The following is an 18,617-nucleotide window of genomic DNA, read 5'->3' on the forward strand; positions in this document are numbered from 1 at the left end:
TATCCCTTAGGATGTGGTCACATTAACTATCTTAGGAGTTTTTACGACTTCCTTATCTCAAGGACTTATCAGCTCCTAGTCATCCTGGGAGTCTAGCGACTTCCCTATCTCTAGGACTCATCTGTCTTATTCATCCTGGGAGTCTGGTCTCATCTATTCCGGGAATGTGCTGTACTTACTGGACCAGTTCTTTTTAAGTTATTTTACCAAGCCTATTAATGTATTTTATAGTTTTTATTCGAATGTCACACTCGCCACGCGGGCCTCAGACCCTCGGTGGACCGCACTTTCTCCCTCCAATCCCTACTGCGCTGCTGGGCCCAGCCCCACCCACGCGGCACCCCCCCCCCCCACGCGGCAGCCCCCCCCCCCCCCCCCCCCCCCCCCCCCCCCGTCAGTCTGCCGCCGGCCCGTCGGCCCACCTGCTCCCCCTGGCCTCTCTAGCTTCACCCGGCCGTCTCGATGCCTCCCGCTCACTGACGTCACGAATGCCGTCACCGCGCAGCTGCGGCGCGGGCGCGCGTCCCTTCCGGCTCGCCGTAGCAGGCGCACCGCCTCTTTTTTTCCGCCCCGGGTTCGCCGAGCCGAGCGGAGCGGAGCGGCGCCGCCTCCTCCTCAGTCCCCGCCGCCCGGCTCCCCACCCCAGCCCGACGCGGCCGGAGCGTCGTCAGACCGCACGTAAGTGGCGGCGCGGAGCGGCGCGGACGGGGGATTCCGGGGAGCCTGCGCCGAGGGGACCAGCGACCCGCCGCGGCCGCCTCCCCCCGGGCGTCGCGCCGAGAGCAGGCCGCGGCCGCCGCCGTCTGTGGGCGGAGCCTGTGCGCGGGGAGGGGTGCGGCGGCGGGGTCGTGCGGCCTGCGCCCCTCCGCGCGCGGCGTAGTGACGGGTGGGCTCCGCGCGAGCTGGACCCAGCGGCGGGGTCCGCGGGGAGCTTCGCGGGCTCTTCACGCCGCGTGTGGATGAAGTCAGCTGTGGGTCCGGCGCTTTCTTTGGACTTGGTTCTCGGGTGTCGGGGCCCGCGCCCTGCAGCAGGGTTGGATGGGAGTCTCCCTTGTGCGTGGGTTCTCCGCGCGCGGCGTTCCCGCCCCGACCGAGCGCCCGCTCCGGTGCGGGAACAGGTGCAGAGGGAGGGTCATTGGCGGAAACCGTCCAGGAGGGACACCTGGGGCGAATTCCCCGCCCAAGTGGGATCTCCCGGACACGGCGGTGGAGAGAGGACGGGAAGGAGGCGGGTTGGAGGTGGGCGTGCTGGAGGGAGGCCCTCTCTGCAAGGAAAGACTCGCGTGTGTGCAGGACTGGGCGTCTCTTCGCGTGGGCTGTGCGCAGGGTCTGTCCGTCTGTGTCTCCTGTGGGCACTCTCCGTCCGCCCCGCCCCCGCCACCCATCCCTCAGGGCTTCTTAGGTCTCAGGGCTTAATTTGCACGGGAAGTACCTTCCTTCCCGGTCAGGGACTTCGTGGTTGCCCAGCTCAGCCTGGCGGTCCAAGCCTGGAACGCGTTCCTTGAAGGTCTGCAGACCCAGGGCAGTAACACGGGTCCCTCGTGCCAAGGGCAAGCGGCTGATGTCCGCTGAGCCTGCGGCCGTTTGAGAGAGGGGAGCCTAGAGCCCGTAGCTCTGGAGTCCAGACCCTGGACCGTCCTGTTTTCTTTTGGGTGAAGCATCCTCTGTGCCTGGGATCTCAGCCACACCCCCTTCGTGGTGTCTACTGTATTCTGGTCGATGCAAATTTTTATCTCGTGTTGATGCATTATGGCATTAAAGAAATGTTAAAATCGCCCTGGCCGGTTGGCTCAGCGGTAGAGCGTCGGCCTGGCGTGCGGGGGACCCGGGTTCGATTCCCAGCCAGGGCACATAGGAGAAGCGCCCATTTGCTTCTCCACCCCCTCCCCCTCCTTCCTCTCTGTCTCTCTCTTCCCCTCCCGCAGCTGAGGCTCCATTGGAGCAAAGATGCCCGGGCGCTGGGGATGGCTCCTTGGCCTCTGCCCCAGGCGCTAGAGTGGCTCTGGTCGCGGCAGAGCGACGCCCCCTGTTGGGCGTGCCGGGTGGATCCCGGTTGGGCGCATGCGGGAGTCTGTCTGTCTCTTCCCGTTTCCAGCTTCAGAAAAATACAAAAAAAAAAAAAAAATACAAAAAAAAAAAAAAAAGAAATGTTAAAATCACTTCTGTTGTGTGCCAAAGGGAAGGTCTTTGCATAATCTCACTTTGGCTGTTTTACTTTTTTTTTTTTGTATGTGTGTGTGTGTGACAGAGACAGAGAAAGACAGAGAGACAGACAGACAGAGACAGACAGGAAGGGAGATGAGAAATATCAGTTCTTTGCTGGGGCACCTTAGTTGTTCATTGATTGCTTTCTCATATGTGCCTTGATGAAAGAGGGGGTCTACAGCAGAGCGAGTGACCCCTTGCTCAAGCCAGTGACCTTGGGCTCAAGCCAGCAACCATGGGGTCGTGTCTATGATCCCACTCTTAAGCCAGCGACCCAGCATTTAAACTGGTGAGCCCACGCTCAAGCAGACGACCTCGGAGTCTTGAACCTAGGTCCTCTGCATCCCTAGCTGATGCTCTATCCACTGTGCCACCGCCTGGTCAGGCTTACTTGGTTTTTTAAAAACTTACAAATAGGAGTGTTTGCTTTCTGTGTGTGTAGAAGGCTGAGAGTTTCGACAGATGTGTCATTTCTTCCATGGCAGTCGGGATTCAGAACCGTTCTTTCACCCCAAATAGTTTTCTCGTGCTGCCTCTCTGTAGTCAGCCCCTGCTTCAGCCCTCGGTACTTGCTGTTTTCTGGGATGCCAGTTTGAGGAACTCGGTGTGGATGGACACGCCTTTGAGTCTGGCTGCTTTCACTGATCATAGTGCATTTGACATTTACTGAGGTTACTGCAGGTAGCAAGAGATGGTTTCTTTATGTTGTTCAGTAGCATTCTGTGATGTGGATGGGTCGTGGTTTATCTGTGCACCTGCTGAAGGACATTTGGGTTGGGTTGTTGCAGTCTTTCATGCAAGTAGCCAGTGGATAATTCACATTGCATGATGTTCAAGCCATATGGAAGTGCACAGCGGATGGCAGAGTTCCTTTGCTTTTTCTCCCCATTCTTTTGTATTTTTCTGAAATGAGAAGCGGGGAGGCAGACAGACAGACTCCTGCATGCGCCCGACCGGGATCTACCCCACAAGCCCACTAGGGATGATGTTCTGCCCATCTGGGGCGTTGCTTCGCTGCAATTGGAGCCATTCTAGCGCCTGAGATGGAGGCCATGGAGCCATCCTCAGTGCCAGTGTCAACTTTGCTCCAATGGAGCCTTTGGCTGTGAGAGGGGAAAAGAGAGATAGAGAGAAAGGAGAGGGGGAAGGGTGGAGAAGCAGGTGGGCGCTTCTCCTGTATGCCCTGCCCGGGAATTGAACCCTGGACTTCCACAGCTGGGCCGAAGCTCTACTGATGAGCCAACTGGCCAGGGCTCTTTTTCCCCATTCTTGACTTTATCCCAGAACTGACTGATTTGGTATCTGTTTTTCTGGGTTTCTATACACAAGAACCTGCATTCTTCACAAACACCTCCTACAAGGGGATGAGAATGTCTTAGATACGAGAGTGGTTTGTGGCCTCCCAAAGGGTCACAGGGGGTCAATAGATTTAAGGTACAGCTGTGATGCTAACATTTGACTGGAGATGGTTAGGAGAGAAATGCTTACACAGGCCTTTTTTTTTTTTTTACAAGGACAGGAAGAGTCAGAGAAAGGGACAGATAGGGACAGACAGACAGGAACGGAGAGAGATGAGAAGCATCAATCATCAGTTTTTTGTTGCAACACCTTAGTAGTTGTTCACTGATTGCTTTCTCATATGTGACTTGACCATGGGCCTTCAGCAGACTGAGTAACCCCTTGCTCGAGCCAGTAACCTTGGGTCAAAGCTGGTGAGCTTTTTCTTTTTTTGCTCAAGCCAGATGAGCCTGTGCTCAAGCTGGTGACCTCGGGGGTCTGGAACCTGGATCCTCTGCATCCTAGTCTAACGCTCTATCCACTGCGCTACTGCCTGGTCAGGCTACACAGGCTTTTTGGGGGGCCATGGGTAAACAGGTTGAGGAAAGGCAGGACAGGAATTGGGAGTTGCAACTTTATCACTTGGTGCTTGAAAAAGCAGTTCTTGGCCCTGGCCGGTTGGCTCAGTGGTAGAGCGTTGGCCTGGCGTGCGGAAGTCCCGGGTTCGATTCCCGGCTAGGGCACACAGGAGAGGCGCCCATCTGCTTCTCCACCCCTCCCCCTCTCCTTCCTCTCTGTCTCTCTCTTCCCCTTCCGTAGCCGAGGCTCCATTGGAGCAAAAGATGGCCCGGGCGCTGGGGGTGGCTCTGTGGCCTCTGCCCCAGGCGCTAGAGTGGCTCTGGTCGCAACAGAGCGTCGCCCCGGATGGGCAGAGCATTGCCCCCTGGTGGGCGTGCTGGGTGGATCCCGGTCGGGCGCATGAGGGAGTCTGTCTGACTGCCTCCCCATTTCCAGCTTCAGAAAAATACAAAAAAAAAAAAAAAAAGAAAAAAGAAAAAGAAAAGCAGTTCTTTGGTTTGTCTTGATTGTTCCTCTGAAACTGAGAGAGATCCAGCTAGTCTAGTTCAGAGAGCTCTGGTCCATCAGGTTAAGGACCTGCCAGTACCACCATAAATTTGGCATCATGAGCTATTAAATTCAGGCCAGTTCTTTGCAGTGACATATTACATCTAGGTGTAATAAATCCTAGATGGTTGTAAAGCTCAGTTTAGCCCAGTTTGAGTCATTTGGAAGTTAGATATTTTAGGAACCAAAATGGGAACTGCCCACTAAGGTGGGAGAAGGATGGATATCATGTTAGCATACAGAACTATTGTTTCATCCCTTTATTTGTTGGCAATTTTCTGGCATTACCATGTAATATAGAAAATGTTTTTTTACTGTTAGGTTTTACTATGAAAATTTCAAAGATAAATAAAGGCTGAAAAAGTTTAACCCACCATCTGTGTACCGACCACCTAGTTTCTGTGATTGGCATTTTTTTTTTTTTTTTTTTTTTTGTATTTTTCTGAAGCTGGAAACGGGGAGGCAGTCAGACAGACTCCCTCATGCGCCCGACCGGGATCCACCCAGCACGCCCACCAGGGGGCGATGCTCTGCCCCTCCGGGGCGACGCTCTGCCGCGACCAGAGCCACCTAGCGCCTGGGGCAGAGGCCACGGAGCCATCCCCAGCGCCCGGGCCATCCTTTGCTCCAACGGAGCCTCAGCTGCGGGAGGGGAAGAGAGAGACAGAGAGGAAGGAGAGGGGGAGGGGTGGAGAAACAGATGGGCGCCTCTCCTGTGTGCCCTGGCCGGGAATCGAACCCGGGACTTCCGCATGCCAGGCCGATGCTCTACCACTGAGCCAACTGGCCAAGGCCTGTGATTGGCATTTTACTATACCTGTTTTATGACATGTCCATCTATCCATCTGTCTTTTTCCATTTCTTATATGAAGGTAGTGTCCAAGTACAGTTTCTTTTAAAAAAAAAATTTTTTTTACATTTATTGATTTTTAGAGAGAGAGGAAGGGGGAGTGAGAGAGAGAGAGAGAAAAACTCTGACTTCTTATTCCACTTACTCATGCATTCCTTGGTTGTTTCTTATATATGCCCTGACCGGGGATTGAACCTGCAACCTTGGCGTAATGGAATGACGCTCGAATCAACTGAGCTACCCAGCCCAGGCCCAAGTACAATTGCCTATGCTTACCTGACTCACAGTGGGTGTCCTGGAGGTAGATGGCGCTCTGCTGGTTCATGGAGCCCCCCCTTGTTGTGTCACACAGCTGTACCGTGCTCTAGTCGAGAGAATGGACCACAGTGGAGTCAGCCAGTCTGAAATAGGGATCACTATTTCCTTCCAATATTTTGCATTTGCAAATAATGCCACAGTGACTAAACTTTGCTTTATATTTTCATATTGCAAGTGGCTGTTCAGGGTGAATTCCTAGTGGGACTGCCCAGTCCAGCGGGCAGAGTGTGTTTGGTTTGTTGAATGGTGCCAGGCCAGCCTTCTGTAGGTTGGACCATTTATCGTCTTGCGGCAGAGTTCGCAGGGCGTCACCAACAGTGTGGTGTCCAGCTTTTGAATTTTTGTCAGTATGATAGATTAGAAATTTTTATAAATTATTTTTTTAATTCATTTTAGAGAAAAGAGACAGAAAGAGAGAGATAGAAAGAGAAGGGGGGAAGGAGCAGGAAGCTTCAACTCCCATATGTGCCTTGACCGGCCAAGCCCAGGGTTTTGAACCGGCGACCTCAGCATTCCAGGTCGATGCTTGATCCACTGTGCCACCACAGGTCAGGCTAGAAATTTTTTTCAGCTAAGTTTTAATTTGCATTTCTTTTATTACAAGTGATGGATCTTCAAGTTAATGTGCTTGAAAAATTCAGCTTCAGGTCTCGGGGCTATACTGGTTTTACTGGGTTTTGTCTCAGGAAATCCCATTTCACGAATGCAGGCTGTGGGAGAAAGAATTTAACCCACCATCTGTGTACCTGTACCGACCACCTAGTTTCTGTGATTGGCATTGAGTTCATAACTTGTGAGCAACCTTGTAGAGAGATGCTCAGGGCAATTTGATGGATTGTGATCAGAGTCAGGAAGGCCAGGTCTGGTTCTGGTTTATGCAACCAGGTGTCTCTGTGACAGTGTCTGGTGTCCACTGCCCGGTGTTTCCTCGCGGCCTGCAGGGGGCTCTCTAATCCAGACATTGTCTACTCATTAGACTCAGGGCTTCCTCCTTTCCAGAGTGCTGAAGGGCTTTTCTCCAATGGATTAGTGCTGCTCCCTGAGGATGAACAAACAGCACTGGGCCCTTGGCCTTGGCTTGGGGAGGCGTCATGACCATGGTGATGACTGCAGTCAGTAGCGGGCGGCCTGGAGCCTCTGCTTGTTGCCGGGTGAGATGTGGCCAGACTTGGATTTTTCTTAAGAACAAAGCTGAAAACTTGATGTTCTATATGACATCTCCTGATTTAAGAATATTGACTGAAATAAACCCAAGCAACAGACTGAGTCTTAGATTTAGCCAGGGTACCCATGATTGCTAGCTTCCCCTTGAGGGTGACATGGAGACTGCAGCCCATGTGTCTGTTGGCACCCTGAGCCCGCGCTTCCTGTCTCTTCAGTCTTGGGCACTAACACTCTAGCGGTTTTGTTCTCCCTCTCTGACTCTCCAAGTACTTTCTGAGTGTGTGTAATGGGCCAGACACTGTTCTGGTGCCGGTGCTCCATCTGTGAATACAGATGGTCCTCCCTTACATTCAACAGCCATGCTTGGCGAAGGATGTTTCTTTAGTGTGTATAGAGACAAACAGGAATATACTGCGTCTGTATACATGTAGCTCTCCACTACACGTGTACCTACATGTACATGCTGTACATGTTTGCCTTGACTCAAGATATGTAGTTATAGCGCATACAGATTTCCTCATTCTTTTTAGTGGCTATCTCCAAGGGGTGGCTACATCACAAATTTTATTAAAGTTCCCTTTAGGTGGGCATTTACAGTGCAGTGTTTGCAACATTTTATAAGTAGTAGTATAATGTCCGCCCTTGGACATTTGTATATTTTCTTGAATGAATCCCTGGAGTGGAGATCCCTGATCAATACACATTAGAATTGTGATAAATAATGCTAGGTTGCACCCCAGAAAGCTGTGGTTGGCTTTACTTCCTTCCTCTGTGTGTGTGTGTGGGGGGGGAGGGTGCCCCTTTCCTAGCAGTCTTACTGAGCCTGCATAGTACCACTCTTTGTGTGTGTGTGTGTGTGTAAGAGAGAGAGTGTGTGTGTGTGTGTGACACAGAGACAGAGTCTGAGAGAAGGACAGACAGATTGGAAGGGAGAGAGATGAGAAGCATCAATTCTTCGTTGTGGCACCTTAGTTTTCATTGATTGCTTTTTCATATGTGCCTTGACCAGGGGACTACAGCAGACTGAGTCACTTCTTGCTTGAGCCAGCGACTTTGGACTCAAGGTGGTGAGCCTTGCTCAAACCAGATGAGCCCACACTCAAGCTGGCGACCTCGGGGTCTCAAACCTGGGTCCTCCATGTCCCAGTCTCCCAGTCCAATGCTCTATCCACTGTGCCACTGCCTGGTCAGACGTATCAGTCTTTTTTTTTTTTTTTTTTTTTTTTTTTTTTTTTACAGAGACAGAGAGAGAGTCAGAGGGATAGACAGGGACAGACAGACAGGAATGGATACAGATGAGAAGCATCAATCATTAGTTTTTCGTTGCACGTTGCGACTTCTTAGTTGTTCATTGATTGCTTTCTCATATGTGCCTTGACTGCAGGCCTTCAGCAGACTGAGTAACCCCTTGCTGGAGCCAGCAACCTTGGGTCCAAGCTGGGGAGCTTTTGCTCAAACCAGATGAGCCCGCGCTCAAGCTGGCGACCTCGGGGTCTCGAACCTGGGTCCTTCCACATCCCAGTCCAACACTCTATCCACTGTGCCACCGCCTAGTCAAGCCGTATCAGTCTTTTTGACCTCTGCTAACCTGCTAAACAAGTAGTTGTCTCATTTATTTTCATATTTGTTATTATTTGTTTATTGACTGATTTTGAAGAGAGAGAGAAAGTAGGGGAGAAACATCGACTTGTTCTACTTATTTCTGCATCATTGGCTGATTTAAAAAAAATTTATTATTATTTTTTTTACAGAGACAGTGAGTGAGTCAGAGGGATAGACAGGGACAGACAGACAGGAACAGAGAGAGATGAGAAGCATCAATCATTAGTTTTTCATTGTGCGTTGCAACACCTTAGTTGTTCATTGATTGCTTTCTCATATGTGCCTTGATCGCGGGCCTTCAGCAGACCGAGTAACCCCTTGCTGGAGCCAGCGACCTTGGGTTCAAGCTGGTGGGCTTTTGCTCAAGCCAGATGAGCCCGTGCTCAAGGTGGCGACCTCGGGGTCTCGAACCTGGGTCCTCTGCATCCCAGTCCGACGCTCTATCCACTGCTCCACCGCCTGGTCTGGCCATTGGCTGATTCTTGCATGTGCCATGACTGGGATCAAACCTACAACCGTGGTGTAACAAAACAATGCTCTAACCAACTGAGTCACCTGGCCAGGGCTTATATTTTTTTCTTAACAAGGTTGAGTATTTTTGATGTTTTCTATTTGTATTTATTGTAGAATTGCTGGTTTGTATTTTCATTTCTTGTGTGATTTGGCTCTTGATGTGTGAAAATTCTTGGTATATTAACGATGGGCAACCTTTTGTCTTTAATTCAAATATTTTTTATCAGTCTGACTTTTTTTGTGACAGAGAAAGAGAGAGGGACAAATAGGGACAGACAGGAAAGGAGAGAGATGAGAAGCATCAATTCTTTGTTGCAGCACCTTAGTTGTTCATTGATTGCTTTCTCATATGTGCCTTGATGGGGGGGGGGGGACGGCTACAGCAGAGCGAGTGACCGCTGCTCATGCCAATGACCTTGGGCTTCAAGCCAGCAACCTTTGGGCTCAAGCCAGTGACCATGGGGCCATGTCTCTGATCCCACACTCAAGCCAGTGACCCTGCACTCAAGCTGGTGAGCCCACATTCAAGCCAGCAACCTTGGGGTTTCTAACCTGGATCCTCTGCATCCCAGTCTGATACTCTGTTCACTGCGCTATTGTCTGGTCAGGAGGTCTCTGACTTCTTTATTGTATATATTTTCCTCGAAACATTTCAGTAAAATATGTCATTATTTTAAAAAATTAATCTTGTTTCTAGGTTTTGTTCCATGTTTAGGAAACTTTTCTTTACTCCAAGGTTATAAGGATATTCTTATAGGATGCAAAATATTCTTATGGTTGATTCCCCCCCCCCCCCCCCCCCCCCGGACTCCAGAATTATATTTTGTGAATGGGGTCGATGGGATGAAAGGGATGGGTCTGACTTTTATTTTTCTAAGTGAAGTGAGCTAAGAAAATTTGGGTTTTAGCTCTGGCCGGATAGGTCAGTTAGTAAGAGCGTCACCCCAAAGCACAGAGGTTGTTTGATCCCTGGTTGGTCAGGGCACATACAGGAACGAATTGATGTTCCTGTCTGTCTCTCTCTCCCTCCTTTCCTGTCTCTCCAAAATCAGTAAATTAAAAAAATTTTTAAGTTATTAAAAAATTTTTTGGATTTTAATTTTCTAGCATTACAGAAAGCCATCATGAATTAGTAATGCTTGTAAATGATTTTATTTTAAAAATCTCAATAGCAGTTAGAGACTTTTAAAAATAGCAATGTATGGCCTGACCTGTGGTGGTGCAGTGGATAGTGTTGACCTGGAACACTGAGGTTGCGTGTTCAAAACCCTGGGCTTGCCTGGTCAAGGCACATATGGGAATTGATGCTTCTTGCTCTCCTCCCCTATCTAAAATAAATAAAATCTTTAAAAAAAAGTAGCAGCCTGACCTGTGGTGGCGCAGTGGATAAAGCATCGACCTGGAATGCCGAGGTCGCCGGTTCAAAACCCTGCACTTGTCTGGTCAAGGCACATATGGGAGTTGATGCTTCCTGCTCCTCCCCCCTTTCTCTCTCTCTCTCTCCGTCTGTCTGTCTCTCTAAAATAAATAAATTTAAAAATTTTTAAAAAGCAGTGTATGGGAGGTGTTTTTCTCTTTGGTCAGTTAATCTTGGGGAGGCAGATTTGTGTGCTCCACCAAACACTTGTCAGGTTCAGTGTATGAACAGCTGTGGAGGTGGCCAGGAGGCCAGGACAGAGGTGTAAGCCCGGGTCTTGTTTTCTCTAGGATCAGAACTCTGGGGTGTGTGGGATGGGCTGCAGTGGGGGGTGTGGAGTCTCTTCTATGATGTATCATTTTTTAAAAAAGATGTTATTTATTCATTTGAGAGAGAGGAGGGAGAGAGAGAGGGAGAAGGGGTAGAAGGGGCAGGAAGCATCAACTCATACATAGTTGTTTCTTGTGTGCGCCTTGATCAGGCAAGGCCAGGGTTCCGAACTGGGACCTCAGTGTTCCAGGTCCACTGCACCACCAGGCTGTATAATTATTTTTATGTGCCAGTCAGCTATGATAAGCTAGGTTTGCTGCACTTCTCAGGTGCACCCCAGATGCCATGCCAGTGCCTTCTAGCAAGAGGGCATTGGCACCCACCATGAGTTCCCTACACTTAGCTCACTTCTGCGCTTCCTGTACAGCGGGTCCTTCAAATAGCGTCCTTTCCCTATAGCATTGATGAGATGCTGTAGGAGAATAATTCTTGCCAATATTAATTAGCCTATGGTAAAATTGGTTTTCTTACATGTTGTTTTGCTGCAAGTCATAGAACCTACTGACAATGTTCAGTGAGATCTTAACTGTGTTTACCAGAGCAGGAAAGCATCAGCATGGCATACAGTATGTCTGCCTCATTGCTAAGACAAGTCAGGTGCCCACCCCCACAGCAGGGCAGGGAAGGGCACACCTGTGTGGTTCCCGACAGGAGAATCGGAACCAGCACTAAAACTGTGACACTTGCCAACTAGGGACAAATTTGGAAAGCATAGACAGGTAACAGGAAAACGTCAAAATGTGCCGTCACAAGTTGAGTATTACTTTTTTTTCATAGATGTATCAAATTATTGATGTTGATGGTTAGACATGCCACCTTTCTTGGTGTAATATTTCAGTGAGCATCCTTGTGTGTTGGAACACAGCTCTGGTTTTTTCTTAGGCTGTTCTGAAGTCAGCTTACTGGGTCAGAAGATGAGAATGTGCTATAAGACTTGATATACCTACTGCTTTCTGGAATTTCCACTTGAAAATGTCCCCCATCCAGTTCTATCACATTCTGTTTGCCCCTCTGCCCTGAATGTGTGTGTGCTGCGCCCAAGCCCTTCTTCCCCCCCTTCAGATCTCACTCTCCATCCATCCAGTGCTCTTTTATCCCTGGACATGGGAGGCCCACCAGAGGCGAGGTTTGTGAGGGGATGAGGGGGCAGACAGGAAGAGGGGTCAGTTTGGGATGAGTGGAGCTCCCTGCTTGTTAAAGGGGGAGAACAGGAGAAGTTGGGAAGGGGGGAGGGTTGGGTGGTGGGAGGAGCTGCTGTCAAACCCCAGCACTTTCCTGACTGGGGACCTCTGCCCTACACTGAAAACAAGGCCCAAGAAGGTGTTTCTTAGACTGCGTTTTTTCTAGAGTCCCAGTGTGCCCATTGGAGGGGTTGCTCTGAGAGCAGCCATGCGCACCATCTAGGGCAGGGGTCCCCAAACTTTTTACACAGGGGGCCAGTTCACTGTCCCTCAGACTGTTGGAGGGCCGTACTATAAAAAAAACTATGAACAAATCCCTATGCACACTACACATCTTATTTTAAAGTAAAAAAACAAAACGGGAACAAATACAATATTTAAAATAAAGAACAAGTAAATTTAAATCAACAAACTGACCAGTATTTCTTCTTTTTTGTTTTTAAAGGAATGAAATCTTTTTTTTTTTAATTTTAATTTTTATTTATTCATTTTTTAGAGAGGAGAGAGAGAGAGAGGGAGAGAGAGAGACAGAGAGGAGAGAGAGAAGGGGGAGGAGCTGGAAGCATCAACTCCCATATGTGCCTTGACCAGGCAAGCCCAGGGTTTCGAACTGGCGACCTCAACATTTCCAGGTCGATGCTTTATCTACTGCGCCACCACAGGTCAGGCCCTGACCAGTATTTCAATGGGAACTATGCTCCTCTCACTGACCACCAATGAAAGAGGTGCCCCTTCCAGAAGCGCAGCAGGGGCTGGATAAATGGCCTCAGGGGGCCGCATGTGGCCCGTGGGCCGTAGTTTGGGGACCCCTGATTTAGGGCACTGGTGAGTGTCGCCTGTGGGGCCCGGGAGGTTTGGGCCTCCTCTTCTCTAGGCTGTGTGGGAGCTCTCACCCAGTGCCGCCCTTGGCCTCCTCCTGGGCAGTGAGTGCCCTTACTCAAAATCACGAGCTGAAGGGATCTAGTCTAGCTTTTTCCAGGGAACCTGGACATTAGTAGAGGTGGCCAATAAGAAAAGGTTGTGTTGCCGTCCGTGGTGGCTTTGCACTGCACAAGTTCCCTCTGCCACACTTCTGGGAAATCCTGTTTAGATAAGCAGTGGTTTGTTTCTTATAGTGATTGTAAGTTCACTGAAGTGATTGAAGTCAGGAATGACTTTTTTAAAAAACTTGAGATATAGTTTACATATAGCAGAGTTCATGCTTTGGTGTGCAGTTCTGGGACTTTGGACAAGCACCATCTTGTAACCAACATCACAGATCAAATATGGAAACGAGCCCGTGTCCCCAGATTCCCTCCTGCCTCTGTGGAGTCAGCTGCTCCCCACCTTCTGCCTGCAGGTTCGTCTAATCAACTTCTGTCCCTGTGGTTTTGCCTGTTGCTGAATGTCATGTCAGTGACCTGCCATGCGCCGTGCTGGAGTCTGGCTCTGCGCCGTGTGTCCTGCATGCCTCCTGGTGTGGGTGTGTCAGTCACCTGCTCCGTGGGTGGCTGTCCCAGTGCTTTTACCCCTCACCTGGTAAAGGTCAGTATTCATATTTCAGCATTTCAGCAGGCAGCATATAATTGATGCTTTTAGCAGAGCAGTGGCTGTATTGTGCAGCTGTGTCCTGCTTTTTTCACTTAATGTATCTGAAACATTTCCCATCCTCATTACATAGTTAGTTGCCAACTAGAACGTGAACATTCACTCTGTTATTTGGTAGGGAATATTTTTATGCACAGTAAAAAATAAATAGGTAGGTGAATGTCTTTAGGAGAGATTTCCAGAGGTAGGATTTTTAGGTCAAAGCTGAAGGAGTCAGACGGGTCCCTCACGCTTTCCCACCACTGGCCTACTGACCCTTTTGGGCATGTTGTGGGCTCTGAGCCCTGGCATCTCTGCTCTGTCTTCCGTCCGCCCCCCATCCCCACTGGTGGAGCCAGGTGAGTGGTCTTGTATCCTGGTCAATGGCTCTAGGGGACAGTTCCTCCAGTCTGTATGGCAGTTGTGCACAGTGAGGTTGCATGCTCTCCTCTAAGCTGGTGAATTAGATGTTTTTCATCTTTTGTCGTTTATTCATTTTTTTTAGATCAACTTCTGTGTATGTCTTTGTAATCCTGCTAATAGCTCTTTGTTACAGTGACTTCAGGTAGTCTTCCTAACATATTTGGGCTTTGAGTTTGATGAATTTTGAGCTTTAAACATTTTAAAATTGCGTGTCTTCAAATCCGTCTTTGCAGATACAACTTTACTGTTTAAGTTTAGACAAGTTTGGACACATGCAGGGTGCTATGGCCCATAGAGCTGTTTAAGTTTAGGAAATGGAGTTCCCTTCAGAGCTTTAGTATTTACTTTTGTGTTCTTTATGTTTTTGTTTCGATTTCTTTATATTTATTATAAAACTTGAAATGTTAGCTTATAAAAATAATTATTTTGGTGAATGATTTGTGGGAAGAATTTAGATAGAATTTTCTCAATGTGTCAATTACTTGTCATAACATATTTACCTACTCGGTTTTGTGAGTTATGTATGAGAGAGTTTCTTTCTGCCTTTGCTCTTGATATTCTGGGAATGCTGTATTTTGAGAAATGATTCTAAATATGCATGATGTGTTAGATTATTCTGTTTTGTTACAGCTCCACACTATTCTCTCCCATAATGCTTGTTTAAAAGATCAGGGTCAAGAACTTGAATCGAAAGCAATGACACCTGAGGGTTACCTCACACACTGTGTCCTCTCACAACCACATTGCTGGGTCTCTGTGTGGAGGGTGATGGTGGGTGTGGGCTCCTGATGGTCATGGGGCTGTTCCTTGCTGTGGTCCTGACTTCCTACTTAGACATAGTTGCTGCTGCTTGCCTGTGCTCTTGATACTGTCCTCAGAGATGGCCATTGGAACAAAAGTGCCTCCTCTGAGAGTTATAACGTGTGCTTGCTGGTTTTTAGGTTTTCTTAGCCTTTAGTTGAGCAACCGTCATCCATAACTTTTAATTTCAAATGTGTATTTCCCCAAGGGCTGGGGATAGTGAGTGCATTCATACATATGTGTGTTGTACCAGGGTCCTGGGATTGTGATGTCATTCATATATGCCTCTACTTCACCAGAGGCCCCCAGGACTGTGAGAACATTCATATGTATGTGTACTTCACCAGGGGTCAGGACTGTGAGATCATTCATATGTATGTGAATTTCACCAGGGACCTGGGATTATGAGATCATATAGATGTGTATATATAATTATATATATACATGTTTTTATCTACATATATGTTTGAGGTTTTTTTGTTTGTTTGTTTTTACAGGGACAGAGAGAGAATCAGAGAGAGGGATAGATAGGGACAGACAGACAGGAATGGAGAGAGATGGGAAGCATCAATCATTAGTTTTTTGTTGTGACACCTTAGTTGTTCATTGATTGCTTTCTCATATGTGCCTTGACCGGGGGCCTTCAGCAGACCGAATAACTCCTTGCTGAGCCAGCGACCTTGGGTCCAAGCTGGTGAGCTTTTTGCTCAAGCCAGATGAGCCCGCGCTCAAGCTGGCAATCTCGAGGTCTCGAACCTGGGTCCTTCTGCATCCCAGTCTGACGCTCTATCCACTGTGCCACCGCCTGGTCAGGCCATATATGTATATTTTACCAGTGGCCTAGGACTGTAAGAGCCTTCATACATGTGTATTTCACTAGGGTTTGGTGCTGTGCGATGATATATTTGTGTAGTTCATCTTTGTAAGTTTTGTAACTTCTGATGTCAAATTTTCCCCCCTGTGTATTTCCTCTGATAAGCAGTGGTGCCTTGAACATGAAATGGTGTTTTGCTTGTCTAGGGGAGGGGAGTAAGCAACACCATAAATAGGAAGCTGGTCTCCGTTAATGCCAAGGATTTTTAGTGGTGAAAGACATTTGTGAACCTGTGACCCAGCACATGGGGACAGATGGCCTGAGGGGCTGGGCTGGTTGTGTTTCCCATGGACACCTAGGCTCTAGTCATGTCTGACTTGGGCACGTTGTCCCTTTCAGCTCAGAGTTGGCCTCTTCTCACTCCGTTCTCTGATGTCTCCTGCCCTGAAGGCTGAGCTTTCTCAGTGGTCCCTTCTACTCTCCACCCCTCTCTCTAACCCAGAGGTTCTCAACCTGTGGGTCATGACCCCGGCGGGGTCGCCTAAAGCCATCGGAAAATACATAATGCATATCAGGTATTTACATTCCGAATCATAACTGTAGCAAAATTACAGTTATGAAGTAGCCACCAAAATTATTTTTTGGTTTGGGGTCACCGCAACATAAGGAACTGTATTGCGGGGTCACGGCATTAGAAAGGTTGAGAACCACTGCTCTAACCCTTTGCATGGAGCAGTTGGGGACTGTGAGCTGCTTGGAAACTAGCACCAGCTCCCAGAGAATCACAGCACATGGCGGCCTCTCCAGCCATTCTCTTTCTCCCTATGAGATTTTCTCATCAGAGTCCCCTTCCTGTGCTCTCATGGAGAAGGCTGCAGCGTGAGCACCTTCAGGTTCCGGCCTGGTTCCTGTGACAGGCTGCCCCCCCCACTGCCCAGGAACATGGGGTGTGACATCAGAGGGGCTCTGGGTTTGCACTTAGTTAACAGTGAGATAGCTCAGGTGTTCACAAGAATGTTGTCTGGTGGGGGATTTGGCTGCAGTTCTGGTGATGAGGGATTGTGCATACAACTGTCCCTGCATGGGAGAGACAGGTTCACAGTCTCCTGCACACAGGAACATGGAAGGCCTTTGAGCTGAGAGAAGCGTCAGGGAAGAAATGCACTGCTCACGAGTGCCGGCACCGAGGTGACATCCTGCTTGGCCTTGAGCAGGTGTGATACCTGTTACCTTCCCAGGTAGCTAGTTGGCATCCTAAACTTACTCTTGCCAAGCCATGCCCTGGCCCCAGGCACAGCAGAGCCCCACCCCTCATGTATGCTGAAGGAGGCCATATGCAGTGTTGTGGTGTGCACAGCTCGACGTGGATGGATAAGACTTTGCACACACTGCCAGTGCTGCTGAGCAGCTCTCAGAATGAATGGTGATCAGCTGGTTGTGCTGCCTTTAAGTAACTTGACTTTCACTTTGATTTTTCAGGAGATCATTAAGTTGGATAAAAAGGGGGGCAATAATGCACCACGGCAGCGGCCCTCCAAATGTTCAGCACCAGCTACAGAGGTCCCGGGCCTTCGCCAGCAGTGAAGAAGAGCAGCAGACCCACCCAAACCCACCCCCATCCCCCGCCGCACCCTTCGCACCCTCGGCCAGCCCATCTGCGCCCCAGTCGCCTGGGTACCAGGTTCAGCAGCTCATGAGCAGGAGCCCCGCGGCCGGGCCGAATGTGAACCTCACCCTCCAGAATGTGGGGCCGGTGGTGGCAGGAAACCCCTCGCTCACACTGGCCCCGCTGCCACTCCCCAGTCCCACCTCTCCGGGCTTCCAGTTCAGTGCCCAGCCAAGGCGCTTTGAGCATGGATCACCATCCTACATCCAAGTCACCTCACCACTGTCCCAGCAGGTGCAGACCCAGAGCCCCACCCAGCCTAGCCCCGGGCCCAGCCTGCAGAGTGTGCGGGCAGGCACCCCTGGGCCCGGCCTGGGCCTGTGCAGCAGCAGCCCCACGGGGGGTTTCATGGACGCCAGCGTGCTGGTGAGGCAGATCAGCTTGAGCCCGTCTGCGGGCGGGCACTTTGTGTTCCAGGAGGGCTCGGGCCTCACCCAGATGGCCCAGGGAGCCCCGGTCCCACTGCAGCATGCAGGGGCTCCCATCACGGTGCGAGAGCGAAGACTGTCCCAGCCCCACACACAGCCTGGGGGGACTGTGCACCACCTGGGACCCCAGAGCCCCGCGTCCTCGGGTGGGTCCAGCCTGCCGCCCTTGGCCAGCCCTGGCCACATCACCACAGCCAGCCTGCCACCCCAGATCAGCAGCATCATCCAGGGACAGCTGGTCCAGCAGCAGCAGCAGCAAGTGCTGCAGGGGCCACCACTAACCCGACCTCTCCTACCCGGGGTCGGGGGGGCATCAGCCTTCGGGATGACGTCCCCGCCACCCCCCAGCAGCCCTTCCAGGACTGCAGTGCCCCCAGGCCTCTCCAGCCTGCCCCTCTCGTGCACGGGGAGCAGGAAGACACCCAAGAAGCTGGAGGAGATCCCGCCGGCCTCCCCGGAGCTGGCCCAGATGCGGAAGCAGTGCCTGGACTCTCACCACCGGGAGATGGAGGTGCTGAGGGAGGCCTTCAAGGAGTACCTGATCGAGCTGTTCTTCCTGCAGCACCTGCAAGGGAACATGATGGATTTCCTGGCTTTCAAGAAGAAACACTATGCCCCGTTACAAGCTTATCTTAGGCAGAATGATCTGGACCTGGAGGAGGAGGAGGAGGAGGAGGAAGAGGAGGAGGAAGAAAAGTCTGAGGTTATCAATGATGAGGTGAGAAACAGCCATCTAATAATTAAAGGATTGTGCTGCGCAGCTGTGAGTCTAGGCAGCTGTGAGCACAAAGGAATGTGTCGGCTCGGGGTGCTCCTCAGACCTGGTTTCCTAAGGGTTTGACCTGGGGGTAAGGTGGAAAGTGAATTTTGCTATTTTCTTTGAGGGAAGGAAAAGCTGCTCTAGCAGTTGGGGCAGGTGCAGACCCAGGTGCTTTC

The 18,617-nt window shown here is 50.2% G+C and overlaps 1 protein-coding gene across 8 annotated transcripts in view; it reads left to right on the forward strand.

Annotated features, from left to right (window-relative positions):
- The first annotated feature begins 540 nt into the window (after positions 1–540).
- Positions 541–18,617, forward strand: part of EP400 (E1A binding protein p400) — a 90,522-nt gene continuing 72,445 nt past the window's right edge. For 7 of the 8 annotated variants that reach the window (XM_066371223.1, XM_066371225.1, XM_066371230.1 and 4 more), the window contains exons 1-2: positions 839–1,106; positions 17,067–18,399. In XM_066371223.1, the coding sequence (XP_066227320.1) occupies positions 1,039–1,106; positions 17,067–18,399 (1,401 nt within the window). In that variant the 5' untranslated portion in view covers positions 839–1,038. Of the gene's footprint in view, positions 679–838; positions 1,107–17,066; positions 18,400–18,617 lie in introns of those variants that run through there. The other variant, XM_066371224.1, reaches the window with a different exon arrangement.

Source organism: Saccopteryx leptura, chromosome 2 (assembly GCF_036850995.1).
Source record: "Saccopteryx leptura isolate mSacLep1 chromosome 2, mSacLep1_pri_phased_curated, whole genome shotgun sequence".
Taxonomy (NCBI): domain Eukaryota; kingdom Metazoa; phylum Chordata; class Mammalia; order Chiroptera; family Emballonuridae; genus Saccopteryx; species Saccopteryx leptura.